The sequence below is a fragment of the Corvus hawaiiensis genome, chromosome 1 (assembly GCF_020740725.1).
Source record: "Corvus hawaiiensis isolate bCorHaw1 chromosome 1, bCorHaw1.pri.cur, whole genome shotgun sequence".
Classification (NCBI taxonomy): Eukaryota; Metazoa; Chordata; class Aves; order Passeriformes; family Corvidae; genus Corvus; species Corvus hawaiiensis.
The window spans coordinates 96,660,089-96,682,712 of NC_063213.1; the positions used below are offsets into that span (position 1 = coordinate 96,660,089).

Here is a 22,624-nt window from a genome sequence, read left to right on the forward strand (position 1 = left end):
AAAAATGCGAGCAACAGGGTCTGCCGGAGCTCAGGAATGCCGCTGGAGAGCGGAGCGTTCTCCCAGTTACTTTTTTTAGTCCCTAAACTGGTTGTCCCAGAAGCCTGGGAGAGGAGGAGGAGGAGAGTGGCTCCAGAGGAAAGTAAATCCCATGGGAACAGCACCGGGAATGGAGACCCCACCACCAGGTTCCTCCAGAGCTTTGGTTTTGAGGGGAAAATATTCCAAAAGAAATAAATTTAAAAAAAGGGGGACACTCCAGGTGAAGAGAGGCAGCCCCAGAATGGAGGGATGGGATTTTGGAACAGGGAAGTATCAATTGGGATGGAAGATTTGAAAAAAACAGAAAAAAAAGACACGGGGAAAAAGCTGGATAATGGAAACCAGATGAGGTTCCCGGTTTCAGGGAAGCGTTAACTGTTGCTTTCCTTGGGCCTCCACACGGATGTGCTGCCTTGGAATCGGAGAGATTGAAATAAATCGAAATATTTCATATGGAAGGAAAAGCTGGGGACGCAGCCGGAGCCCCCCGGGAAAAGAGCTCCGTCCCTGTCCCCTCCCTCGGGACACCGGGGGCTCGTGGGACCCTCGGGACACGCGTGGGCAGCGTGGAAATACCCCCGGGAAAAAGGGGGTTGGGAAGTGTGGAGAGATCCCTGGGAAGTGGGGGGTGGGAGGGAACCACATTCCCTGGAGTCCCCCAGAGCTGGAAGGAGCCACGGGACAATGGGGTCCCACCGCGAGGGGATTCAGCCTGGTTCCCGAGAAAAAGGGGGGTGGTTTCGAGTGGGAAGCGTGGAAATATTCCCGGGAAAAGGGCGGAGGGAGAGCCGTGTCCACAAGGAAGTGCCACCCGCGGGGGGCTGGAAGAGTGCGGGAGACCCCCACCCCCCCCCCCCAAGACAACGGGAATCCATGGAAAAAAACCCCGGTGGGGCAAGGGGGGAACTCATGGCATCCAGAGGCGATCCCATGGGAAAAAATCCCAAATCCTTGTCCCCACTCCCCACGTGCGACCCTCCGGAACTCACCTTATCCAAGCAGTTCACCTTCTCCGTGGGATACACGATCTTCCCGCAGCGCGCACAGTTGGGATTCATGGCTGAAAAACTCGCGTGGAGAGGGGGAAAAGAAATCACTCCCACCCTCCTCTACCGCCGCTGCTGCTCCTTCTTCTTCCACTGAGCCGCCGCCCGCGATGTCGCGACTTTAAATAGTCGGGCAGGGGGAGGAGGAGGTGGGGAAAAAGGAAAAGTGGGAGGGACCGCGGGGGCGGGGCGGTCACCTACGCTTGCGCGTACACGTAGCACGCGTGCGAAGGGGATGTACCCTCTAGGAGCGCGGCGCTGAGCTGAAAAAGCCCTAAAAAAGGCTAAAAACGGCGAAAAAACCGCAAGAAATTTGCATTGAGGGCGCGACGGGATTCGAACCGGAGATCTTTGGGTCCGCGGCGGGGGTAGAGTGGAGCGCTCGGTGAACCGCGCGGCGAACGGGGGTATAGCTCAGTGGTAGAGCATTTGACTGCAGATCAAGAGGTCCCTGGTTCAAATCCGGGTGCCCCCTCGCGGTGTGGTTTTAAGGTTTTTTCCCATTTTCTTGTTTTTTTTGGCGGTTTTTCGGGGGGGGGGGGTTGAGGCGGGAGCGTCGCATTTGCACGCGCGCGCAGTCCCCGTTCCACGCGCGGACGCCGCGACCCGCGGCGTCCGCGCGTGGAACGGGAACTGCGCAGGCGTGGAGTGAAGGGTAAAGGGACACCTAGCGGTTGGTTGTAAGCAGCGGGGGTATAGCTCAGTGGCAGAGCATTTGACTGCAGATCAAGAGGTCCCCGGTTCAAATCCGGGTGCCCCCTTGTTTTATGTATATTTTTTTTTTTTGTCCGTTTACCCAAAGTTTCCTCACCCGAATTACTCCCGGTTGCTCTTTCCGTCCCCTCCCGGTGCTCCCGGTGCTCCCGGTATCGGTGAGGGGGTGTCGCGTTTCCCGCCGCCGCTAGGGGGCGCCGCGCGCGCGCGGCGAGGCGGGGCGGGCGCGTCACGTGACATCCGCCGCCTCTTCCGGCGCCAAGATGTCGAAGCGAGGTGAGGCCGGCGCCGCTCTCCGCCGCCATCCGGCTCCATCCGCCGCCATCCGGTGGCCCCGTGGCCGTCCCGGCGCAGCGGGGAATCGGGGAGAGGTGTCTGAGCCCGGGCGGGAGCGGATGTCGCGGGCGATGTCACCGCCGCCCTCCCCGGGGCTGCGGGGCCTGCTTCGCGCCGACCGCGGCCGCTTCGTGAGGCGGTACCGGGGTCTTAACGCTCTTCTCGACCCGCAGGACGCGGAGGTTCGTCCGGGGCCAAGTTCCGCATCTCCCTGGGTCTCCCGGTGGGGGCTGTGATCAACTGCGCCGACAACACCGGTGAGTGCGGGGCTGGAACCGCGGGGGCAGCGGGGAGGAGACCCCCGGGGACCGGCGGAGAAAGAGCCCCGGGAGGAACGCGTAGGGCGAGGTGTTCAATGAAATCGCGAGCCCCAGATTTCCTTCTCAAAGCTCTCGCTGTGCCGGTGGCAGTGGCAGCGCTGTTGGGTGTCCCTGCAGGGGGACACGGGAAGCTGTCCCTGGCCACCCCGGGAGAACGGCGGTGCTGCTCCCGGCCATCCCGGGATAACGGCGGCGCCGCCGCTCTCCGCAGGGGCCAAGAACCTCTACATCATCTCCGTGAAGGGCATCAAGGGCCGCCTGAACCGGCTGCCGGCGGCCGGCGTGGGTGACATGGTGATGGCCACGGTGAAGAAGGGCAAGCCGGAGCTGCGGAAGAAGGGTGAGTGGCACCACTGCTGTCCTGAAATGCCGTGGGAATGGGGCACAGAGCCCCTGCAGAGTCATCCCCCCCCTTCTCTAAAGCACTCGTTGGGTCCGTGCCGTGGCCCAGGGAGTTGTCGTGGAAGGGCAGAGCAAAGGCGCCGCTTTTGGGTGAAGTGGCAGCTCCTGGTGCTGTTGATTTCAATCAGTGGTGGGACATCGGGTCTGGGAATCATGGAATGGCCTGGGGGGGAAGGGACCTTAAAGCTCATCCGTGGGCAGGAACACGTTTCCCCTATCCCAGCGTGCTCCAAGCCCCATCCAGCCTGGCCTGGGACACTTCCAGGTGTCCCGGGGCAGCCGCAGCTTCTCTGGGAAACCCATTCCAGGGAGGAATTTCTTCCCTGAGTCCAGGTGTCCCATCAGTAAAGGAGGAGTGATGTCATAGGGATCTGTAAAATTAAAGGTTATGGAACCATGGAATGATTAAGGGACCTTAAATCCCATCCAGTTCCACCCCCTGCCATGGGTTTGCTCCTGCTCCAGAGGAGTTTTGCTGAATATTGTTTGTGAATGAATAATTTATTTCAAACTGAAGGTGGGAAAGTGGGAAAACCTTGGATTTTCCAAGCGTGGGTGCAGCTGCAGGTGTTTCATGGTCAGTTTTAAGGGGACCCTTGACTACAAACTGTAATTTTCCATGGTGAAACCCCACAAACAAGAGGTGCAAAACAAAAACCGCCTCAAATCTGTGCCTTGGGTTTGATTCCTGTGGGATCTCTTCTGGAATGTGTGTTTATCCTGATGCCTGTGGTGCTTTCTCTCCCCAGTCCATCCAGCGGTGGTGATCCGGCAGCGGAAATCCTACAGGAGGAAAGATGGGGTGTTCCTGTACTTCGAGGACAACGCAGGAGTGATTGTAAACAACAAAGGGGAGATGAAAGGTGAGCACGGGAATTGCATCCCACTGGGAACACAGCGGGTTGGCAGCGCCACGGGGCTGAGCTGGGCTGGGGGAAAGGATCCAGAGTGGGATTGGGAGCGGGAAATGCTGCCCTAAACCATCTGAGACCTCTAAATCACAGAATTCCAGCCTGATTTGGGTTGGGAGGACCTTAAATGCCATCCGTTCCCGTGGGCAGGGCCATCTTCCCCTATCCCAGGCTGCTCCAAGCTCCATCCAGCACTTCCATGGATCCAGGGGCAGCCACAGCTGCTCTGGGAATTCATCCCAGCCTCTCAGGGAGGAACTAACCCTGTGGTGTTGTCCCTGTTTTCCAGGCTCGGCCATCACAGGCCCCGTGGCCAAGGAATGTGCGGATCTGTGGCCCAGGATCGCCTCCAACGCCGGGAGCATCGCCTGATCCCCATCCTGATCCCGATCCTGATCCTGCCCCTGGCCAGGGACACAAAATAAAACTCCTTGTACCAACTCCGTGGTGTTGTTCTTGCCAAAAAGGAGCAGGATCGTGGTGGGAAACTTTTTATGGAGCTCCGTGTGCGCTCCAGCAGGAAAATGGGATTGGGGGATTGAATAGTTCTGTTTTTCAGGCAGCTTCCTGAAAAATACCTGGAATGGCTCAAATTTCAGTGATCCTGAGTTGATCCCTTCTCTGATGGGAGCTGGGAAGAGTCCCTGGCAGCTCTGCCTTGCTGCTGGAGCTCCCAGAATTGGAGAATTCCCGGAATTTTCTTGTGGAATGGGCAATTTAACGGTGTAGAGTGAAACAGTGCCTGGAGCTGAGCTGGACAGAGGGAGCTGAGGAATGTCCCTGGGCCCGTGATGGGGACACGGGGAGGCCACTGCTGTCACCTGAGGAGTGGCCGGAGCTGAACCCTGGGTGCCAGCTGGCACCTGGAGAGCCGGGATCAGCTCGGGATGAGCTCAGAACCTCCAGGAGCAGAGTGGGAAGGGATGTCCAGGGAAGAGCTGGGGCTCTCTGGGAAGCTCTGCGTGGTTCTCCTGGTGTTTGTAGAACAAGGAATGGTTTGGGTGGGAGCTGTGTTCTCCTGGCCCACGGGCTCGGGGGAGCCTCACCCCTGGGCCCACAGGTGACAACGGGGTGGCTTCGCCCTGGTTTTGGGGCCCTGGTGCCCACCCTGACCCCAAACCAAGGGGGTGCCCCCAGCACTGCAGTTCTGGCACTGAGCTGGTCCCTGCTGCACTTGTGGAGATTCCTGATGGTTCTGTGCCATCCCTGATGCTTTTAGTGCCATCCCTGATGCTGCTGTGCCATCCCTGATGGTTCTGTGCCATTCCTGATGCCTTTAGTGCCATTCCTGATGTTTCTGTGCCATTCCTGATGGCTTTAGTGCCATCCCTGATGGTTCTGTGCCATTCCTGATGGTTCTGTGCCATTCCTGATGGCTTTAGTGCCATTCCTGATACCTTTAGTGTCATTCCTGATGGTTCTGTGCCATCCCTGATGGTTCTGTTCCATTCCTGATGCTGCTGTGCCATTCCTGATGCTGCTGTGCCATTCCTGATGGCTTTAGTGCCATTCCTGATGCCTTTAGTGCCATCCCTGATGTTTCTGTGCCATCCCTTATGGTTCTGTTCCATTCCTGATGGCTTTAGTGCCATTCCTGATGCCTTTAGTACCATTCCTGATGGTTCTGTGCCATCCCTGATGGTTCTGTGCCATTCCTGATGCCTTTAGTGCCATTCCTGATGCCTTTAGTGCCATCCCTGATGTTTCTGTGCCATCCCTTATGGTTCTGTTCCATTCCTGATGCCTTTAGTGCCATTCCTGATGCCTTTAGTGTCATTCCTGATGCCTTTAGTGCCATTCCTGATGGCTTTAGTGTCATTCCTGATGGCTTTAGTGTCATCCCTGATGGTTCTGTGCCATCCCTGGTGGTTCTGTGCCATTCCTGATACCTTTAGTGCCATTCCTGATGTTTCTGTGCCATCCCTTATGGTTCTGTTCCATTCCTGATGGCTTTAGTGCCATTCCTGATGCCTTTAGTACCATTCCTGATGGTTCTGTGCCATCCCTGGTGGTTCTGTGCCATTCCTGATGCCTTTAGTGCCATTCCTGATGCTTCTGTGCCATTCCTGATGCCTTTAGTGCCGCTCGTTCCCGCAGCGGGGAAGGCAGCGACAGCTCTGGCATTCAGCAGCACAGCCCCAGGGAAGGCTGGACAAAGCCCTGGCCCCGCTTTTTGAGGTGTTCTCCAACCTCTCTGACCATTCCCGATGGATTTCTGGATACCCCAGAGCTGGGCACAGGCACCAGGAGGAGACTTGGCCAAGGACTTGCACGTCCTGAGGGTCACTCACTCTGTTTTCCACAGGGTTTCGGAGCTCGTGGATCTTTCCCTGGAGTCCCTGGAGGGGCACAGCGCTGCTCTGGTTGTGATCCCAACATTCCAAACCTGCAGCTGAAGGGGGTCTCTGTCTTCCCAAGCAGGGCCCGTCATTCCAGAGGTGCAGGGGCCTGCTTCGTGTAAGGAACCACCCTAATAAAGCTGCTCTTGCCAATCTGTTTTAACATCTGGTTCGTGAGGACTTTTTCCACCGCCCCAGAGCTGGATGAAACATTTTGGGGGGGATTTTTGGTGTCCCAGAGGCCGTGGCAGTAATTCCAGAGCCAGGCTGGGCACACCCTGAGACCAAACAGAGACGCAGCCGAGAGCCTGAGGTGACATTTTGGAGTCGGTGCTGGGAAGGTTCCTTTCCCTTGTTCACATTTGGGATGTTTTAGAGGGAATCAGGTGGGAATTCAGTACCTGCCTTACCCGGAGCATGGTGAGAGCCCCGGGGTGGGGTTGGAGGGCAGTGAGGGAGGGCTGGGTGTGCCAGGCAGGGCTGGGAGCGGCTGGAGTGTGGCTGGCCAGCTCTGGAATGTGACAGAGCCACGTCAGTGGCCACAAGGAGCTCACCTGGCTGCTGTGCCCAGGTGGGGGTATAGCTCAGGGGCAGAGCATTTGACTGCAGATCAAGAGGTCCCCGGTTCAAATCCGGGTGCCCCCTCTCTTTTCCTTCTTTTTATCCCTAAAAATGTGGTGGGGAGCCCGTAATTCCCACGTTTCCCCCCCTGAGCTGTGCGTAGGCCCCGTGCGGGGTTTGCTGGCCAGGGGGGAGCAGCTGATTCCCAGCAGGGCAGAGCAGCATCGGGGGGCCGTGGTGAGGAAAAGGAGGAGGATTTCAGGAGGATCTGGATTTTGTCCCGGGATTAATTAGCAGAGATTTGCTGGGATGGTGATGAGCACGGAGATTCCGGCTGGGAATGTCCATGGAGAGCAGGGGGTATAGCTCAGTGGTAGAGCATTTGACTGCAGATCAAGAGGTCCCTGGTTCAACTCCAGGTGCCCCCTCTTTTCTCCTCCTTTTCCTCTTCCTCCAACCTCTCTTCTGCCCAAATCCTTCCACTGGAAGGTCGGGAAGCTGCTGTGGGATGCGGGAGGTTGTGCTGGGCAGGGAATGTGGGGTGGGAGCTTCGGTGGGAGCACCAAGGGCCTGGAAGAGCGCAGGGGTTGTGCTCTGGGTGAGGAAGCGCTCACAGGAACTCGTCACTGTCTGAGCCTCCCTCTGCGGTTCATTCCCGGGAGGGAGAAATTCCCTGGAATGGGGAAAAACTGAGCCGGGATCCGGGCTGGAATCCGGAATGGGGGAAAACCGGGACTGGATCAGAGTGGGATACGGAATGGGGGAAAACCCGGACTGGATCAAGGCTGAGATCTGGAATGGATGAAAACCAGGACTGGATCACAGTGGGATACGGAATGGGGGAAAACCCGGACTGGATCAGAGCTGAGATCTGGAATGGATGAAAACCCGGACTGGACCAGAGTGGGATATGGAATGGGGATAAAAGCCGGACTGGATTAGAGTGGGATACGGAATGGGGGAAAACCCGGACTGGATCGGGACTGAGATCTGGAATGGGGGAAAACCCGAACTGGATTACAGTGGGATACGGAACAGAGGAAAATGCGGACTGGATCAGAGTGGGATACGGAATGGGGGAAAACTGGGACTGGATCAGAGCTGAGATCTGGAATGGGGAAAAACTCGGACTGGATAATGGCCAGAATACAGAATGGGAGGAAACCTGAACTGGATCCAGCCAGGCCATGGAACGGGGAATATCCCGGATGGGATCAGGGCTGGGAAATGGAACAAAAGGAATCCTGTTTGCCATCTTTTGTCCCGTTTCACTGCCCGTACCTTTGTCAGGGACACCGGGCTCCAACCCACAGGCAGAAAAGCTTCTCCCTTTCCCAAGAAACGTTTTTAAACTTCCCTGGTGCAGGCCCTGCCCCAGGGGGGTGTAGCTCAGTGGCAGAGCATTTGACTGCAGATCAAGAGGTCCCTGGTTCAACTCCAGGCGCCCCCTCTTTTCCTCTTCCTTCAACCTTCCTTTTGCCCAAACCTTTCCCAGAAAGAAGTTGGAGAGCTCTGTTTAGACCTTGTGAGTTTGTTCTTGGTTGGAACCAAGTCAAGTTTGGACTTGTTGAGTTTGTGGCTCTGACTGTTGGGAAAGCGCAGGGGTCGTTCTCAGGGTGAGCACCACTCACTGCCTGTGTGTGGTTTTCTCTGTAGTCATTTTTCTCCTAATTTATGGCATTTCTCTCCCTTTTCCAGGCACACCAAGGTGCACAGGGAGCCCTCAATTAATGGAAACCATCCTACGGACAGAAAAACTTGTTACTTTTCAAATAAATGTTTTCAAATGTTCCTGCACTGCCCCAGGGGGGTGTAGCTCAGTGGTAGAGCATTTGACTGCAGATCAAGAGGTCCCTGGTTCAACTCCAGGTGCCCCCTCCTTTTCTCCTCCTTCCACCTTCCTTTTCCAAAAATTTGCCACAGAAAAACCACGGAGAGCTCTGAGCTCGTTCCGTGCGCTCAGCGTTGGTTCAGAGCTCCAGAATCCGAGGATCTGCAGCCCTGAGCGCTGGGGAAGCGCAGGGGTTGTGCTCTGGGTGAGCACCACTCACTGCCTGGGTGGGGATTGTCCGTTCTTAATTCTCTGCAGGCATCAGAACTGCCTGAATTTATCCTTTTTTACCACCACCTGTCCCGTTTCACTCCCCGTACCTTCGGCAGGCCCATGAAAGCGCTCAGGGCGGTGTCGAGGAAAGGAATCCAAGCCCCGGAGAGCCAAAGTTGTCGCTTTGCCAAGAAATGTTTTTAAATGTCCCTGGTGCAGGAGGTGTCCCAGGGGGGTATAGCTCAGTGGTAGAGCATTTGACTGCAGATCAAGAGGTCCCTGGTTCAACTCCAGGTGCCCCCTCTTTCCCTCTTTTTTTTCCCCTCTTCCTTTTGCCCAAATCCTTCCACTGGAAGGTCGGGAAGCTGCTGTGGGATGTGGGAGGTTGTGCTGGGCAGGGAATGTGGGGTGGGCGCTTCAGTGGGAGCACCAAGGCCCCGGAAGAGTGCAGGGGTTGTGCTCTGGGTGAGGAACCACTGTCTGCACGTGCCTTTCCCTGTTCTGAATTCTCTGTAGCCACCGTTTCCCAGAATTCCTCAGAATTCTCAGAATTCCCATCATTTATCACCTCACACTCCCTCCACAGCCTGTGGCAGGTACAGGGACCTGTCAGGTGAAGGGATCCAACCCACAGAGAGAAAAACCTGGGTTTTTAGGAATGATTCCAGGTGTGCCAGGGGGGTATAGCTCAGTGGTAGAGCATTTGACTGCAGATCAAGAGGTCCCTGGTTCAACTCCAGGTGCCCCCTCTTTTTCCTCAAAAAAAAGGAGGATTCCTCCTTTTTTTATCCCCACAGCGTCCGTGCCCGCACAGCAGCAGGGCTGGGAGCTGCGGGATTAAAAACTGAGCACTCCACTAGAAAAATCCTGCAGGAATCCAACCTCTGGGGCAGTGACAAGGCCAAGACACAACATTTATTTCTGTGTGGGGCTGGCTGGGACATTCAGCTGCAGTGGGGATGAAACCTGAGCTGGGTCTAAGGGATTTTATTGCTCTTTTTCCAAGCCTTGGCACAGGGGGTATAGCTCAGTGGTAGAGCATTTGACTGCAGATCAAGAGGTCCCTGGTTCAACTCCAGGTGCCCCCTCCTTCCACCTTCCTTTTGCCCAAATCTTCCACAGAAAAACATGTGGAGAGCTCTTGCTGGATCTGTGAGCTCGTTCCGTGCGCTCAGCGTTGGTTCAGAGCTCCAGAATCCGAGGATCTGTGGCCCTGAGCACTGGGGAAGCGCAGGGGTTGTGCTCTGGGTGAGCACCACTCACTGCTTGTGTGGGGTTTGTCTGTTCTTAATTCTCTGCAGGCATCAGAACTGCCTGAATTTATCCTTTTTTACCACCACCTGTCCCGTTTCACTCCCCGTACCTTCGGCAGGCCCATGAAAGCGCTCAGGGCGGTGTCGAGGAAAGGAATCCAAGCCCCGGAGAGCCAAAGTTGTCGCTTTGCCAAGAAATGTTTTTAAATGTCCCTGGTGCAGGAGGTGTCCCAGGGGGGTATAGCTCAGTGGTAGAGCATTTGACTGCAGATCAAGAGGTCCCTGGTTCAACTCCAGGTGCCCCCTCTCTTGCTGCTTTTTCACCCTTTTTCCTCCAGAACCTCCTCACACACAGAGCACGGAGAACCTTTCTTACGCCTCTGAGCTCTTGGAAATCACTCGGTGACCTTTTGCCAAGACCGAAATCACACTCGGACACGTTCTCCCCTGCTCCCCTGAGTTCTGCAGGTCCACACAAACGAGCTCAACTCAGCAGCTGCTGCCCGAGTTTTTCCTGTTGGAGCAATTACCCTTAATTTAAGCAGTGAATCAGGTGTATCATGCGTCTCTAGAAGTCATGAGCTGTGCTGAGCTGTTTCCTCCAGGCTGTGAGGTCCAGGTCAGTCCGGTTGGGGAGCTGGAATGGCACAGGTCATTATCTGGGTGCCCCTGGGGCTCGAACTCGTGACCCGAGGCCCCGCAGGCAGCAGCGCTGCCCCTGAGCCACGCCCCGGGCGCGGGGCTGGGGGGGGGCGCGGGGGGCGGCGGGGGAAGGGTGGCTCGGGGGGCAGCGCGGCGGGCTGGGGACCGCGAGGTCACGGGTTCGAACCCGCCCTGGCTCCACCGCGAAGTCACCGGTTCTAGCCCGGGGGATCGCCGGTTCTGTCCCGGGAGATCACAAGTCCCAAACTGAGAGATCACCGGTTCTGGCCTGAGAAATCGCCAGCTCTGACCCGCCCCGACACAGGAGATCCTCGTTTCTACCCCACCGCAGACTGGGAGGTCACAGGTTCTGACCCAGCCCGGGCACCACCGCAGGTGACAGAACCGCCTCGGGGCAGGTTGTGCATCACTGAACTCTGGGCCGGAGCCTTTTGGCACCAAAAGTTTGAGCCAGAGGCACGGACCGTCCCCTCCGCGCGTTACTGCAACGAGAGCAGCCGGACAGAGCTGTCCCACGGCTTTAGGTGCCTTTGGAATTACTCACTTCGCAATTTCCAGGCGTTTCTTTGGGATTGCGGCCACCAGCCTCATTTGAAACAGGCTCAGATCTTGTCTTAAATCCCTGGAAGTGGCCAAGGCCAGGCTGGACGGGGCTTGGGAGCAACCCGGGAGAATGGAAGGTGTCCCTGTCCATGGCAAGGGGTGGGAATGGATGTTTAGGTCCCTTCCCCCCCAGACCATTCTGGAACGGAATGAAAACACCCCCAGGCGCGGTGCTGAAGGACCTCCCCAGCGGTTCTTTCTCTCCCTCCTCCTCCCGCACCGCTCCTCATGGGCGCCGCCATCTTCCCAGCCGCCTCCGGGGCGCGCCGGAAGTGACGCACAGAGTTGAAGCCGCGCGGAAACACAAGCGGTGGCGCGGGGTGATGACGCATTTCCTGTCCCGGTAGCGGCGGGGGACGCGCTCGCCCGGCGGCCGCGATGGGGGGGGGGAGACCTGGTGAGGGGGGAGCGGGACCGAGAGAGGGAATGAGGGGAACCGGGGCGGCTGGGAGGGCCCGGGGGAGCATGAAGGGGGCAGGGGAGGCTGAGGGGAAGCGGGAGGGGAATAAAAGGGGCTGGGGGGAGCTAAGGGGAACCGGGGGATGAGAGGGGACTGAGGGGCCCTGAGGGGGCTGAGTGGAACCGGGAGGGGGATCAAAGGGGTCGGGTGGTCTGGGGGTGCTCCGGGGGAGTGAGAGGGGGCTGGCGAGCCTGAGGGGGGTTGGGGGAGTGACGGGGAGGGAGAGGGGCCGGGGGGGGCGGAGGGGAAGTGGGGAGGTGAGAGGGATCGCGGGTGTCTGAGGGGAGCTCGGTGCGGGCTGAGAGGGGCCGGGAGGGGGGTACCAGGGTCTGAGGGGAGACCGAGAGGGGTCGGGAGGGCTGAGAGGGGGATGTGGAGGGGCCGAGAGGGGTCTCAGCGGGGGAGGGACTCTGAGGAGGGGTCGTGGGGTGCTGAGGGGGCACTGAGAGGGCTCGGGCGGTGCTGAGGGGGCTGCAGGGGAGGGATGTGCGGCTCCCCGTTCTCCGGGACTGGCTCCCGGTGTGGGCGGGCTGGGCCCTGCCCCGGCCTCTCGGTGACGATCCCGCTGACGATCCTGGTGCCGATCCCGGTGATGATCCCGGTGCCGATCCCGGCGGTGATCCTGGTGCCGATCCCGCTGACGATCTCGGTGCCGATCCCGGTGATGATCCCGGTGCCGATCCCCTCTCCCCGCAGAACCTGAAGAAGAGCTGGCACCCGCAGACGCTGCGCAATGTGGAGAAGGTGTGGAAGGCGGAGCAGAAGCATGAGGCCGAGAGGAGGAAGATCGAGGAGCTGCAGCGGGAGCTGCAGGAGGAGCGGGCGCGGGAGGAGATGCAGCGCTACGCCGAGGACATGGGCACCGTGCGGTGAGCCGGGGCCAGCACCGGGGGGGACAGCACCGGGGAGAGAGCAGGGATAGCACAGGGAGAGCAGAGGGGACAGCAGTGGGGAGAGCCCAGGGGACAGCCCAGGGACAGCCCAGGGGCAGCCCAGGGGCCAGCACTGGGGCCAGCACCGGGGACAGCCCAGGGGACAGCACCGGGGCCAGCCTCAGGGACAGCCCCGGGGACAACCCAGGGACAGCCAGCCCGGGCCCTGCTCTGGGGCTGCCACTGCCTGGGGTGGTGCTGCCTCGTGCCCCTGGGGGAGCCGTGGGCTCAGTGGCTCTGCTGCTCAGGGAATGGGGTTGGGGTGGAAGGGACCTCAAAGCCCAGCCAGTGCCACCCCTGCCATGGGCAGGGACACCTCCCACTCCCCCAGGGTGCTCCAGCTTGGCCTTGGACACTGCCAGGGATCCAGGGGCAGCCAGAGCTGTCCCACTGTCCCACCTAACCCTGCCCTCTGTCAAAGCCGTTCAAAGCCGTTCCCCCTTGTCCTGGCACTCCATCCCTCTCCAGCTTTCCTGTAGCCCCTTCAGGCACTGAAAGGCCCCAGTCAGGTCACCCCAAAGCTTCCCCACGCTGAACAATCCCAACTCTCCCAGCAGAGGAGCCCCATCCCTCTGATCCCATTTTTTGGCCTCCTCTGGCCTCACCCCAACAGCTCCAACACCGAAACATTCCCGCTCCCCTCCCTGAGCCTTCCAACAAAGCTCCAAAGTGCCAGGACGAGCCCCAGGCTTTGTTTGGCACAGGAAGAGGGAGGAGAAGCTGGAGTGGATGTACCAGGGCCCCGGGGGGATGGTGAACAGGGAGGAATACCTGCTGGGGCGCCCCGTGGACAAGTTCATCCTGGACAAGGTGGAGGACAAGGAGGCCGGCTGCTCCGGCGGCACCGGGCTGCTGCCCGGCTCCATCTTCGCCAGATCCGGGGCCAACTCCGTGCTGGACATGGCCAACAAAATCCGGGAGGATCCGCTCTTCATGATCAGGTGGGCTGGGGGCTCGGGGGGCACGGAGCTGGGCTGGGGGGGGGTGGGGGCACTGGAAGGTGTCCTGTAGCTGGTTTTGGGGGGTATGTTTTATAGGCAGCTTCGGATTTATGGATCTGTGCATTTACATTTATGGATCTGTGTATTTACACTTATATATCTGTATATTTACACTTATATATGTGTATATTTAAATTTATATATCTGTACATTTACATTTATATATGTGCACTTTTACATTTATATATCTGTACATTTACACTTATATATCTGTATATTTACACTTATATATGTGTATATTTAAATTTATATATCTGTACATTTACATTTATATATCTGTACATTTACATTTATATATCTGTACATTTATACTTATATATGTGTATATTTAAATTTATATATCTGTACATTTATAGTTATATACGTGTACTTTTACACTTAGATATCTATATATTTACATTTATATAGCTGTGTATTTACATTTATATAGCTGTATATTTACATTTATATATCTATGTATATTCATGTATATTTACATTTATATATGTGCACTTTTACATTTATATACGTGTACATTTACATTTATATACCTATACATTTACATTTATATATGTATATATTTAAACTTATTTATCTGTACATTTACATTTATATATACATGCAGTTAAATTTACATGTCTATACAGTTAAATTTATCTGTACATTTAAGTTTGTGTGTCTATACATTTAAATTTGTGTGTCTATACAGTTAAATTTACATGTCTATACATTTAAATTTATCTGTACATTTATATTTATATACACATGCAGTTAAATTTACATGATATACAGTTAAATTTATTTATCTGTACATTTAAATTTGTGTCTATACAGTTAAATTAGTGTGTCTGCACATTTAAATTTATGTGTCTATACAGTTAAATTTATATATCTGTACATTTACATTTATATATGCATACAGTTAAATTTATATGTCTACACAGTTAAAATTCTTTATCTCTACATTTAAATTTGTATGCTTAGACAGTTAAATTTATATGCCTCTACAGTTAAATTCATCTATCTATATTATTTATATATATTACATATATATAATATATGTATATTTTATATATATAGTTTATTATATAGACATTTAAGTTTATAGGTCTATACATTTCAATTTATATGTCTGTATATTTAAATTTGCATGTCTATATATTTAAATTTATATGTCTATAAATTCAAGTTTGTATATCTGTACATTTAAATTTACATATATACATTTATATTTATATATACAATTAACTTTATATATATACACATTTATATTTATATATACAATTAAATTTATATATATACATTTATATTTTTATATATACTTTTAAATTTTTATGTATACACAATTAAATTTATATATATACACATTTAAATTTATATATATACACATTTAAACTTATATATACACATTTAAATTTATATATATACACATTTAGATTTTTATATGCACATTTAGATTTTTATATACACAATTAAATTTTTACATATACACATTTTAATTTATAGATCTATACATTTAAATTTATATGCCTATATAAATTTAAATGTAGGTATTTCTACATTGAAATTTGGGTATCTCTACATAAATACCTTCGTGTTTTTATAAAGATATTTACTTATAAAGATGTTTTTTCCAGGTCTTTAAATGATGCATTTGATAAAGAGCTTAAAATGGATAAAAACCTCTATAAAAACCTCTAAATTTTACAAATCTTTGCATTTTATAGGGATATTTCCTTGTAAACAGAGTAAAGACTTTTTTTTGCACCTTTAAATTTACAGGGTTAGAAATGTGTGGGTAAAAGTCTGTAAAACTATAAATATCTTTGTATTTTTAGAAAGATATTTACTTATAAAGATGTTTTTCCCAGGTCTTTAAGTGATGCATTTGATAAAGAGCTTAAAATTGATAAAAACCTCTATAAAAACTTATAAATTTTAAAATATCTCTGCATTTTATAGAGATCCTTCTCTTGTAAACAGAGTAAAAACTATTTTTACACCTTTAAATTTACAGGTTTTGATAAATGTGTGGGTAAAACTATATAAATATCTTTGTATTTTTATTAAGATATCTACTTATAAAGATGTTTTTTACAGGTCTTTAAATGATACATTTGATAAAGAGCTTAAAATTGATAAAAACCTCTATAAAAACCTCTAAATTTTACAAATCTTTGCATTTTATAGGGATATTTCCTTGTAAACAGAGTAAAGACTTTTTTTACACCTTTAAATTTACAGGATTTGATAAATGTGTGGGTAAAAGTCTGTAAAACTTTTGTATTTTTATTAAGATACTTACTTGTAAAGACTTTTTTTCCAGGTCTTTAAATGATACATTTGATAAAGAGCTTAAAATTGATAAAAATCTCTATACAAACCTATAAATTTTAAAATATTTCTGCATTTTATAGAGATACTTCTCTTGTAAACAGAGTAAAAACTTTTTTTTACACCTTTAAATTTATAAACTTCATACATTTCTTCAGGATTCGGAATGTCTGTGCTCTCAATGCTAAATCCATTTATTTCTCTTTTATTTATACTTTTATTAATGCCTTTACATGCTTGTCAGGATGTTTCTCTTACAAACAGTGTGGAGGCATTTTTAAAGTGTTTTCCAATTGCTAAATTTGATGTTTATAAAGTTTTTATAAAGGTCTGGCTGTACATTTCCATGAATACCTTCACGTTTCTATAAAGGCATTTCTCTTGTAAACAATGCAAAAACCTTCTTTAAACATCCTTAAAATGACAAATGTCTCTGCATTTTTCTGTCTTTGCACTTTTGCAAAGATATTTCTGAATGTCGTGAAGTCATGAAGACTTTTTTTACATCTTTATACATTTTATAAACGTCTTTCGGCTTAGAAATGTTTGGGAATTTTTAGAAATGGCTTTACATTTTTATATGGATTTTTTTTTGCATTTTATAAAGATATTTATTTACATTTAAAAAATATTTATTTACATTTTTATATGGATATTTATTCACATTTTATAAAGATATTTATTTACACTTTATAAAGATATTTATTTACACTTTTTAAAGGTATTTATTTGCACTTTATATTCACATTTTATAAAAATATTTTTTTACATTTCTATCAAGATATTTGTATTTCATAAAGATAATTATTTGCATTTTATAAAGATATTTATTTGCATTTTATGAAGATATTTATTTACACTTTATGAAGATATTTGTTTACACTTTATGAATATATTTATTTACACTTTATAAAGATATTTATTTACACTTTACAAAGATATTTATTTACACTTTACAAAGATATTTACTCACATTTTATAAAAATATTTATTTACATTTCTATCAAGATATTTACATTCTATAAAGATTTATTTACACTTTATGAAGATATTTATTTCGATTTTATAAAAATATATTTTTAATGGATATTTATTTACATTTCTATCAAGATATTTGTTTACATTAAAAAATATTTATTTACATTTTATCAAGATATTTATTTACATTTCTATCAGGATATTTATTTACATTTTTATGAGGATATTTATCTTTGAAACAAATCCTCCTTGTGCTCATCTTAAAAGAAGCAGGAAAGGCCACTTGTCCCTGGTTTGCTAAATTTTGCTAAATTCCCACCATTTCTCTTTTTTCCTGCTTTCTATGTTTTTGGTGCTTGCACTTGATGCTTTCTCCCCATGAAAATGCCTCGGTTGGAGCTGTTTCAAAAGACTGAGTTATTCCTTATTTTTTTTTTCCTGCTTTAGGAAGAGGGAGGAGGAGAAGAAAAGAGAAGTTTTGAACAATCCGGTGAAAATGAAGAAAATCAAAGCATTGGTAGGTGTGTGCCAGGGGGGAGGAGCAGAAATCCCAATTTTTATGAGCTGAGCTCTTTTTGCTGCCTTCAACTCCTCGAATTGGAGAGGAAAATCTCCTTAAACGGCTCAGCTTTGCTCCCAGGAGCTTTTCCACAGGGAATTCTGTGGTTTTCCCTGGGATTCTGAATGGGGGATGATACTGAGGGAATTCTTTTTGCTCTGCAGCTGCAGAACAGTTTGGATAAAAAGGAGAAGAGGAAGAAGAAGGAGAAGAAGAAGAAGCACAAGAAGCATCGACGGCGCAGCTCCAGCAGCGACAGCTCCAGCACTGAGGAGGAGAGGAGCAGAAATAAGTGAGTTTAAAAGTTCTACAGCCAAACCACCTCCGTTTGGGGTTGGTTTTCAGCTTTTGAGGCTTGCCTTTCTAATTAAATGCTTAATTAGGTGTTTCTGTGCTGTTGCTTCGTTGGTTTTGCATCGTTGTTGTGTCGTAAAAATAATGGAATGGTGAAAAATTGATGTGTTCTTGGGATTCACCTGCTTCAAAAGGGATTGGGGTTCTTTTTAGGGCTCAGAAGAGGGTGGACAATTCCTCCTGGAAGCCTGCTCCTTCCAAAATCCCAGGATATGGCTTGCAGGTACGTGTGTATCACACCCTCAGTGCCCTGAGGTGGGGAAAACCAGGAGTTTTGGGAAGAGGATTATGAGTGGGACACGATTTAATACATTTGAGATTCAATTCGAAGCCATCTAAGCCTTGAAATTAAAATTATTCACACCTTGGTGGGACTTCAGCTCGGAATTCGGGGTAGGGTTTGTTTAGATGCTCTTCATTATCCATGGAATCGTGGAATGAGTTGGAAGGGACGTTAAAGCCCATCCAGGGACACCTCCCACAGTCCCAGGCTGCTCCCAGCCCTGTCCCTGCCTCAGACACTTCCCAGGGATCCAGCGGCAGCCCCAGCTTCTCTGGGAAATCCATCCCAGGGAAGAATTCCTTCCCTCAGCCATGACCCAACCCCAAACCTCATCCTCTCTGCCCTGTGTGAGCTCTGCTCCCACCCTTCTGTTCTCAGCAGCTCCCTCTGAATTCCAGGTGAGAGATTCCGAGCAGAGCCACCGCTCCCGGAGCTCCCCCGGCCAGGACCGGGCCCCCCACAAGCACCGGGAGCGCTCCCGGAGCCCATCCCGCTCTCCCCAGAGACATTCCAGCAAGAGGAATTCCGAGAGAGGCTCAGGATCTCCTTCCAAGCACAGCAAACAGTGAGTGGGGCTCACCTGGGTGGGGGAAACCACAGGAATTCCCTGGAATCCAATCCCTGTTATCCCATCTCCCACTGTCCTGCCCTGGATGTAAAGGCAGGAGCTGCTCCAGGAGGGGAAAATCCCCCTTTTTACTGGGGACACTCTCTCCAGTCACACCCTGGAGGTGGCTGGGCTTTATTTGGGCTCCCAATTCTCTTCAGGCTGATTCAATTATCTTTCTTAAGTACAGATAAAAGAATAAAAGCTGGAATTCGTTGTTTGCCGATGCAATAATTAAAAAGTGAATTCAGAGTTTATTGAGAGTTGACACTTTTATCGTGCCATAAATCGAGTCTCTCCTGATGGGAGAGAATTTGCTGAAAGTCCTTGCAAGGAGTTTAAAAGATAAAGCGAGACGTCTTCTGTAGTTCCAATGCTTCCAGAGAGTTGTTTATTGAGTCTTATCAGAGGAACTGAGCCACCAGCGTGACCCAGGTACAGCATAGAAGGAGGAAAAGTAGGAGTGAGAGCGAGAGAGACCAATTATCAAGATTTACACAGCCTTTTAAAGACATTTTAACCAATAGTTACTAAAAACATACATTATTTTGACTTTCTTACCAATTATTCAGTAACACGGGCAGGAACTGTGGAATTTTCTATCCAATCAATCTTTTGACTTTTACTGCAAAATATGGAGTGGTAGAAGAAGGAGAAGAAGGTCTAGAGAACAACAACAATCCTCCATTTTGATATTTTTTACTCTTATCTATTTACTACAAAGAGAAGCCCAAAACTTCTAAATTTTTCACCCTGTGACAATCTTACATCGTAGTCTATCACCTAATTCACACCACTGTATTTTCTAGTTGTTGTCTGACTGTTGGTAATTTTTTCCAAGGTTTAAAGCTATACCAGTGTTGTCCAGGGGGCTAAAAACCCTTAAAAACAGGCCGAGAAATATTCTTGGCACTCTGGGTTCCTACAAGAGTCAGTAGGATTTGTTTTCAAAGTGGCCAGGTAACGACCCTGCAGCTGTGGGGAGATAACCTCGGCCTGAGAATGTATTCAAAAACCCCAGGGGAATTTTAGAAACGTGATAAAGTGTGGGTTTTGGTGCTAATGAAGGGTGTTTTGGGGTTGCAGACACAGCAGTTGGTCGGAGAAGGGCAGAGCCAGGAGCCCTTCCCCCAAAAGGAGCTACCGGCGCCAGCACCCTCCGGGCTACACCAGGTCAGTGGGGCCCTGTCCTTGGGGAGGGACACCTGGGGGGCACCTGGAAACCCCATTTTCCTCTGGTGACTGGAGTGGGGCAGGTGGAATATCCAGAAAATCACACAGAGGGGTCCCCAAGGGCTCCCTTTGGTGCTGCTGGGCTGCTGGTTGGCACCTTGGGGACACCTTCCCAAACCCATCCGTGTGGTGCTGGTTCTCCTGCAGGGCAGGAATGGGAATTCTTTGCCTCGTGGAGTGTTAATGAGGAGGTTCTATTCCACTGGCATCAGGAATAAAGGATCTTGACAGCAACACCTTGGAGATCAATTAAATCAGAGGGAGAAAAGAGGTTTTTGCTGGGATGTGGGGGAGGTGGGATATTTAAAAATGTCCTTACAAGCTTTGCTGATTGGCTGCCAAAACCAAAACTCTGTTAAATCCCACTAAATTGGGGCGTTTTGAATCATCTTTGCTTGATGTAAACCTTTTCCAACCTTAACAATTCCACGATCCTGAGGAACAGAAGGTGAGGGGAGCGAGGCCCAGCGTGCTGCTGATTCACAGCAGTGGTGTTTGCCACCCAAACAGAAAGATCTCTCCAGAGGAACTGGAGCGAAAACGGCAGGAAATGATGGAAAACGCCAAGTGGAGGGAAGAGGAGAGAGCAAACAACCTCAGGAAGCACCGGAAGGAGGAGGAGCTGGAGCGGGAGCTGGAGAAACTCGACACCAGAGATGGGAAATTCTTCCAGTGAGTCTTTTACCACCTCCTCATCCGAAGGGAATCCAGGCCAGAGCTTCTGAGGGATGGCCTCAGTGTCTGGGATGGTTCAGATCATGGAATGAGATCCATCTCCCCTGTGTCCTACAGAACTGGTGATGTCTGCTATGCCCAAATTTGCTTCTTAACCCAAAGATTCGTGATTCCCAATTGGGAGTCAGACTCGAGCTGGGCATTGGTGATGTTTTGCCACCCTGGGAGTGTTTTATAGAAATGGTGTGGGTTTAGGAGCTTGTAGCAGTTTGAGTCCCTGTGAGGCTGTGGGACTGAAAGTTGTGTTTGACAATGAAACCATTTCTGAGCACAGGTGGCAACTTAATCCCTTGTGCTCGCTGCAGGCAAAGCCCTGAAGCTGCCCAGAGGTGGGATCACAAAATCACAGCTTTGTGGAATGATTTGGTTTGGAAGGGACCTAAAATCCCATCCATTCCCATTCCCTGCCTTTGTCCCACTGTCCCAGGCTGCTCCCAGCCCCAATGTCCAGCCCAGCCTTGGGCACTGCCAGGGATCCAGGGGCAGCCACAGCTGCTCTGGGAAATCCATTCCACCTTCCCAGGGAGGAATTCCTTCCCAATATCCAGTCTGGAATCTAAACCTGCTCTCCTTCAGTCTCAGAGTTCTGATTTCTCTCTCTGGTTCTGTTCCCTGCAGCCGTTTGAAGCTGGAGAGTGCCTCCACCTCCACCCTGGAGGATCGGGTGAAGCGCAACATCCACTCCCTGCAGAGGACTCCTGCTGCCTTGGAAAAAAACTTTATGCAGAGGTGAAACTTGTCCTGCCTCTGCCCCAGGGCAGGAGTTCCGTGGACACTCGTTCCCAAAGGTGAGAGCTCTCCAGGAACACTTCCCAGCTCCCAGAGAGGCGCCGGATCCCTGAGCTGAGCCCTGGGAGCCTTCACGACTTGGGGCTTTGGGGCCTTTGCTGGAGGCCTCGTGAGCCTTTGGGTTCCATTTTTAGCGTGTTGCCAGAAGTTCTCCTTCGCTCCCCACCCTGACTGGTACCACTTTTGTACATTTCTTACCAAATCGTGCCGGCTCGTCCCTGCTTTCACATGCCAGAGCTGAAGACCTATTTTTGTTAATCCTTAAAATCCGGAGCAGAACCGCTCCACACGTGAGGGAATTCCGTGGGATTTGATAGAACCACATGAGCCCTGTTGCACACTGCCACCGTTGGCATCCACACCTCACTCTGTGGTGGTGGCCAGGCCGGCTGTGGCTGGCCTTCGGTGGCTCACAGATTTCACTGATCTTTGACCCAAAAGAAGCCGTTTCTGAGGGGGGGAAAATGAAATGAGCAGAGCGCGTAGCTGACAGCAAATATTTCTCTGGGATTTTGTAATGTAAGTAATGTGTATATGTACAGCAGTGTAGATTTGTTTTGCCTTTTTAATTAAGAAACTTCACTGCCGTTTGTTAAATGTCCTTTGTGGCTCTGGCAGGGGGTGGGTGGGAGGGGCAGGGATGAATTGGCTGCGGGAGGGAAGGGTTGGTGAGGGTTCGGGAGGCTGTAGCAGCCCCTTCTCGGGTGTCTGCAGCCCGCAGGACGCGTCCCGGTGCCGGAGGGCTCCCCGAGGGTCCCGGCGGGGTCCCCGCGCAGCCGCGGGCCCTTTAAATGGCAGCGCGTGACGTGTGTAACAGCCCATTCATAATTCCAGCCGCCTCGCTGCTGATTGGTCCGTTCCCAGCGGGGCGTGGCCCTGGCGGGCGCGTCACGCCGACTGGGCGAGACCATCTCCGGCAAGAGAAGGAGGGGGAGGAGGCTTTTTTCCCCCTCTGTCTCATTCTCCGTCCGTTACACCTCTCCGTTGCTCCCTCTCACAGCCCAATGCGTGCCGCGGCTCCACCCGCTCCTGCCGCAGGCCGAGCCGGAGCTCTCCCGCCGCCAGCGCCCGCGACTCCCCCCGCTCGGGCGGGACATGGCACCTCCCGCTCCCCACCCCCTCAGCCCGCCGCCATCTTGGCGCCTC

General features: G+C 50.9%; 3 protein-coding genes and 11 non-coding genes across 14 annotated transcripts in view; 13 read left to right on the plus strand and 1 right to left on the minus strand.

The window, feature by feature from the left end:
* Positions 1–1,207, minus strand: part of LASP1 (LIM and SH3 protein 1) — a 33,108-nt gene extending 31,901 nt beyond the window's left edge. The window contains exon 1 of the mRNA XM_048318305.1: positions 1,032–1,207. Coding sequence (XP_048174262.1) covers positions 1,032–1,100 — 69 coding nt within the window. The 5' untranslated portion in view covers positions 1,101–1,207. The remainder of the gene's footprint in view (positions 1–1,031) is intronic.
* Positions 1,208–1,491: 284 nt separating this feature from the next.
* TRNAC-GCA lies at positions 1,492–1,563 on the plus strand. The gene has a single exon. It is a non-coding gene; the product is annotated as a tRNA-Cys (tRNA).
* Positions 1,564–1,777: 214 nt separating this feature from the next.
* On the plus strand, positions 1,778–1,849 carry TRNAC-GCA. The gene has a single exon. It is a non-coding gene; the product is annotated as a tRNA-Cys (tRNA).
* A 141-nt stretch (positions 1,850–1,990) lies between these two features.
* On the plus strand, positions 1,991–4,212 carry RPL23 (ribosomal protein L23). The gene is made up of 5 exons (XM_048318328.1): positions 1,991–2,078; positions 2,312–2,395; positions 2,670–2,798; positions 3,610–3,723; positions 4,061–4,212. The coding sequence occupies exons 1-5, from the start codon at positions 2,066–2,068 to the stop codon at positions 4,141–4,143; spliced, it is 423 nt and encodes a 140-aa protein (XP_048174285.1). The 5' UTR covers positions 1,991–2,065; the 3' UTR covers positions 4,144–4,212.
* On the plus strand, positions 2,868–3,001 carry LOC125335645. Its single transcript, XR_007207509.1, has one exon. It is a non-coding gene; the product is annotated as a small nucleolar RNA SNORA21 (small nucleolar RNA).
* A 2,471-nt stretch (positions 4,213–6,683) lies between the features above and the next one.
* On the plus strand, positions 6,684–6,755 carry TRNAC-GCA. The gene has a single exon. It is a non-coding gene; the product is annotated as a tRNA-Cys (tRNA).
* A 272-nt stretch (positions 6,756–7,027) lies between these two features.
* TRNAC-GCA lies at positions 7,028–7,099 on the plus strand. The gene has a single exon. It is a non-coding gene; the product is annotated as a tRNA-Cys (tRNA).
* Positions 7,100–8,049: 950 nt separating this feature from the next.
* TRNAC-GCA lies at positions 8,050–8,121 on the plus strand. The gene has a single exon. It is a non-coding gene; the product is annotated as a tRNA-Cys (tRNA).
* Positions 8,122–8,477: 356 nt separating this feature from the next.
* TRNAC-GCA lies at positions 8,478–8,549 on the plus strand. Its single transcript has one exon. It is a non-coding gene; the product is annotated as a tRNA-Cys (tRNA).
* A 397-nt stretch (positions 8,550–8,946) lies between these two features.
* Positions 8,947–9,018, plus strand: TRNAC-GCA. Its single transcript has one exon. It is a non-coding gene; the product is annotated as a tRNA-Cys (tRNA).
* Positions 9,019–9,392: 374 nt separating this feature from the next.
* On the plus strand, positions 9,393–9,464 carry TRNAC-GCA. Its single transcript has one exon. It is a non-coding gene; the product is annotated as a tRNA-Cys (tRNA).
* Positions 9,465–9,731: 267 nt separating this feature from the next.
* TRNAC-GCA lies at positions 9,732–9,803 on the plus strand. The gene has a single exon. It is a non-coding gene; the product is annotated as a tRNA-Cys (tRNA).
* Positions 9,804–10,202: 399 nt separating this feature from the next.
* On the plus strand, positions 10,203–10,274 carry TRNAC-GCA. The gene has a single exon. It is a non-coding gene; the product is annotated as a tRNA-Cys (tRNA).
* A 1,030-nt stretch (positions 10,275–11,304) lies between these two features.
* Positions 11,305–22,068, plus strand: CWC25 (CWC25 spliceosome associated protein homolog). The gene is made up of 11 exons (XM_048321957.1): positions 11,305–11,333; positions 11,526–11,631; positions 12,391–12,563; positions 13,331–13,567; positions 17,366–17,435; positions 17,642–17,769; positions 17,985–18,054; positions 18,513–18,679; positions 19,808–19,894; positions 20,465–20,626; positions 21,308–22,068. The coding sequence occupies exons 1-11, from the start codon at positions 11,305–11,307 to the stop codon at positions 21,420–21,422; spliced, it is 1,344 nt and encodes a 447-aa protein (XP_048177914.1). The 3' UTR covers positions 21,423–22,068.
* Positions 22,069–22,624: the final 556 nt, after the last annotated feature.

Excerpts from the sequence above, each read along its gene's own strand:
- RPL23 (XM_048318328.1), top strand. Across the intron at positions 2,799-3,609 it reads GCCGGAGCTGCGGAAGAAGG|TCCATCCAGCGGTGGTGATC; the intron begins GTGAGTGGCACC and ends TTCTCTCCCCAG. Across the intron at positions 3,724-4,060 it reads CAACAAAGGGGAGATGAAAG|GCTCGGCCATCACAGGCCCC; the intron begins GTGAGCACGGGA and ends CCTGTTTTCCAG.
- CWC25 (XM_048321957.1), top strand. The coding sequence starts at position 11,305 with ATGGAAGGTGTCCCTGTCCATGGCAAGGG. Across the intron at positions 11,334-11,525 it reads GTCCCTGTCCATGGCAAGGG|CCGCGCGGAAACACAAGCGG; the intron begins GTGGGAATGGAT and ends ACAGAGTTGAAG. Across the intron at positions 18,055-18,512 it reads TCCCAGGATATGGCTTGCAG|GTGAGAGATTCCGAGCAGAG; the intron begins GTACGTGTGTAT and ends TCTGAATTCCAG.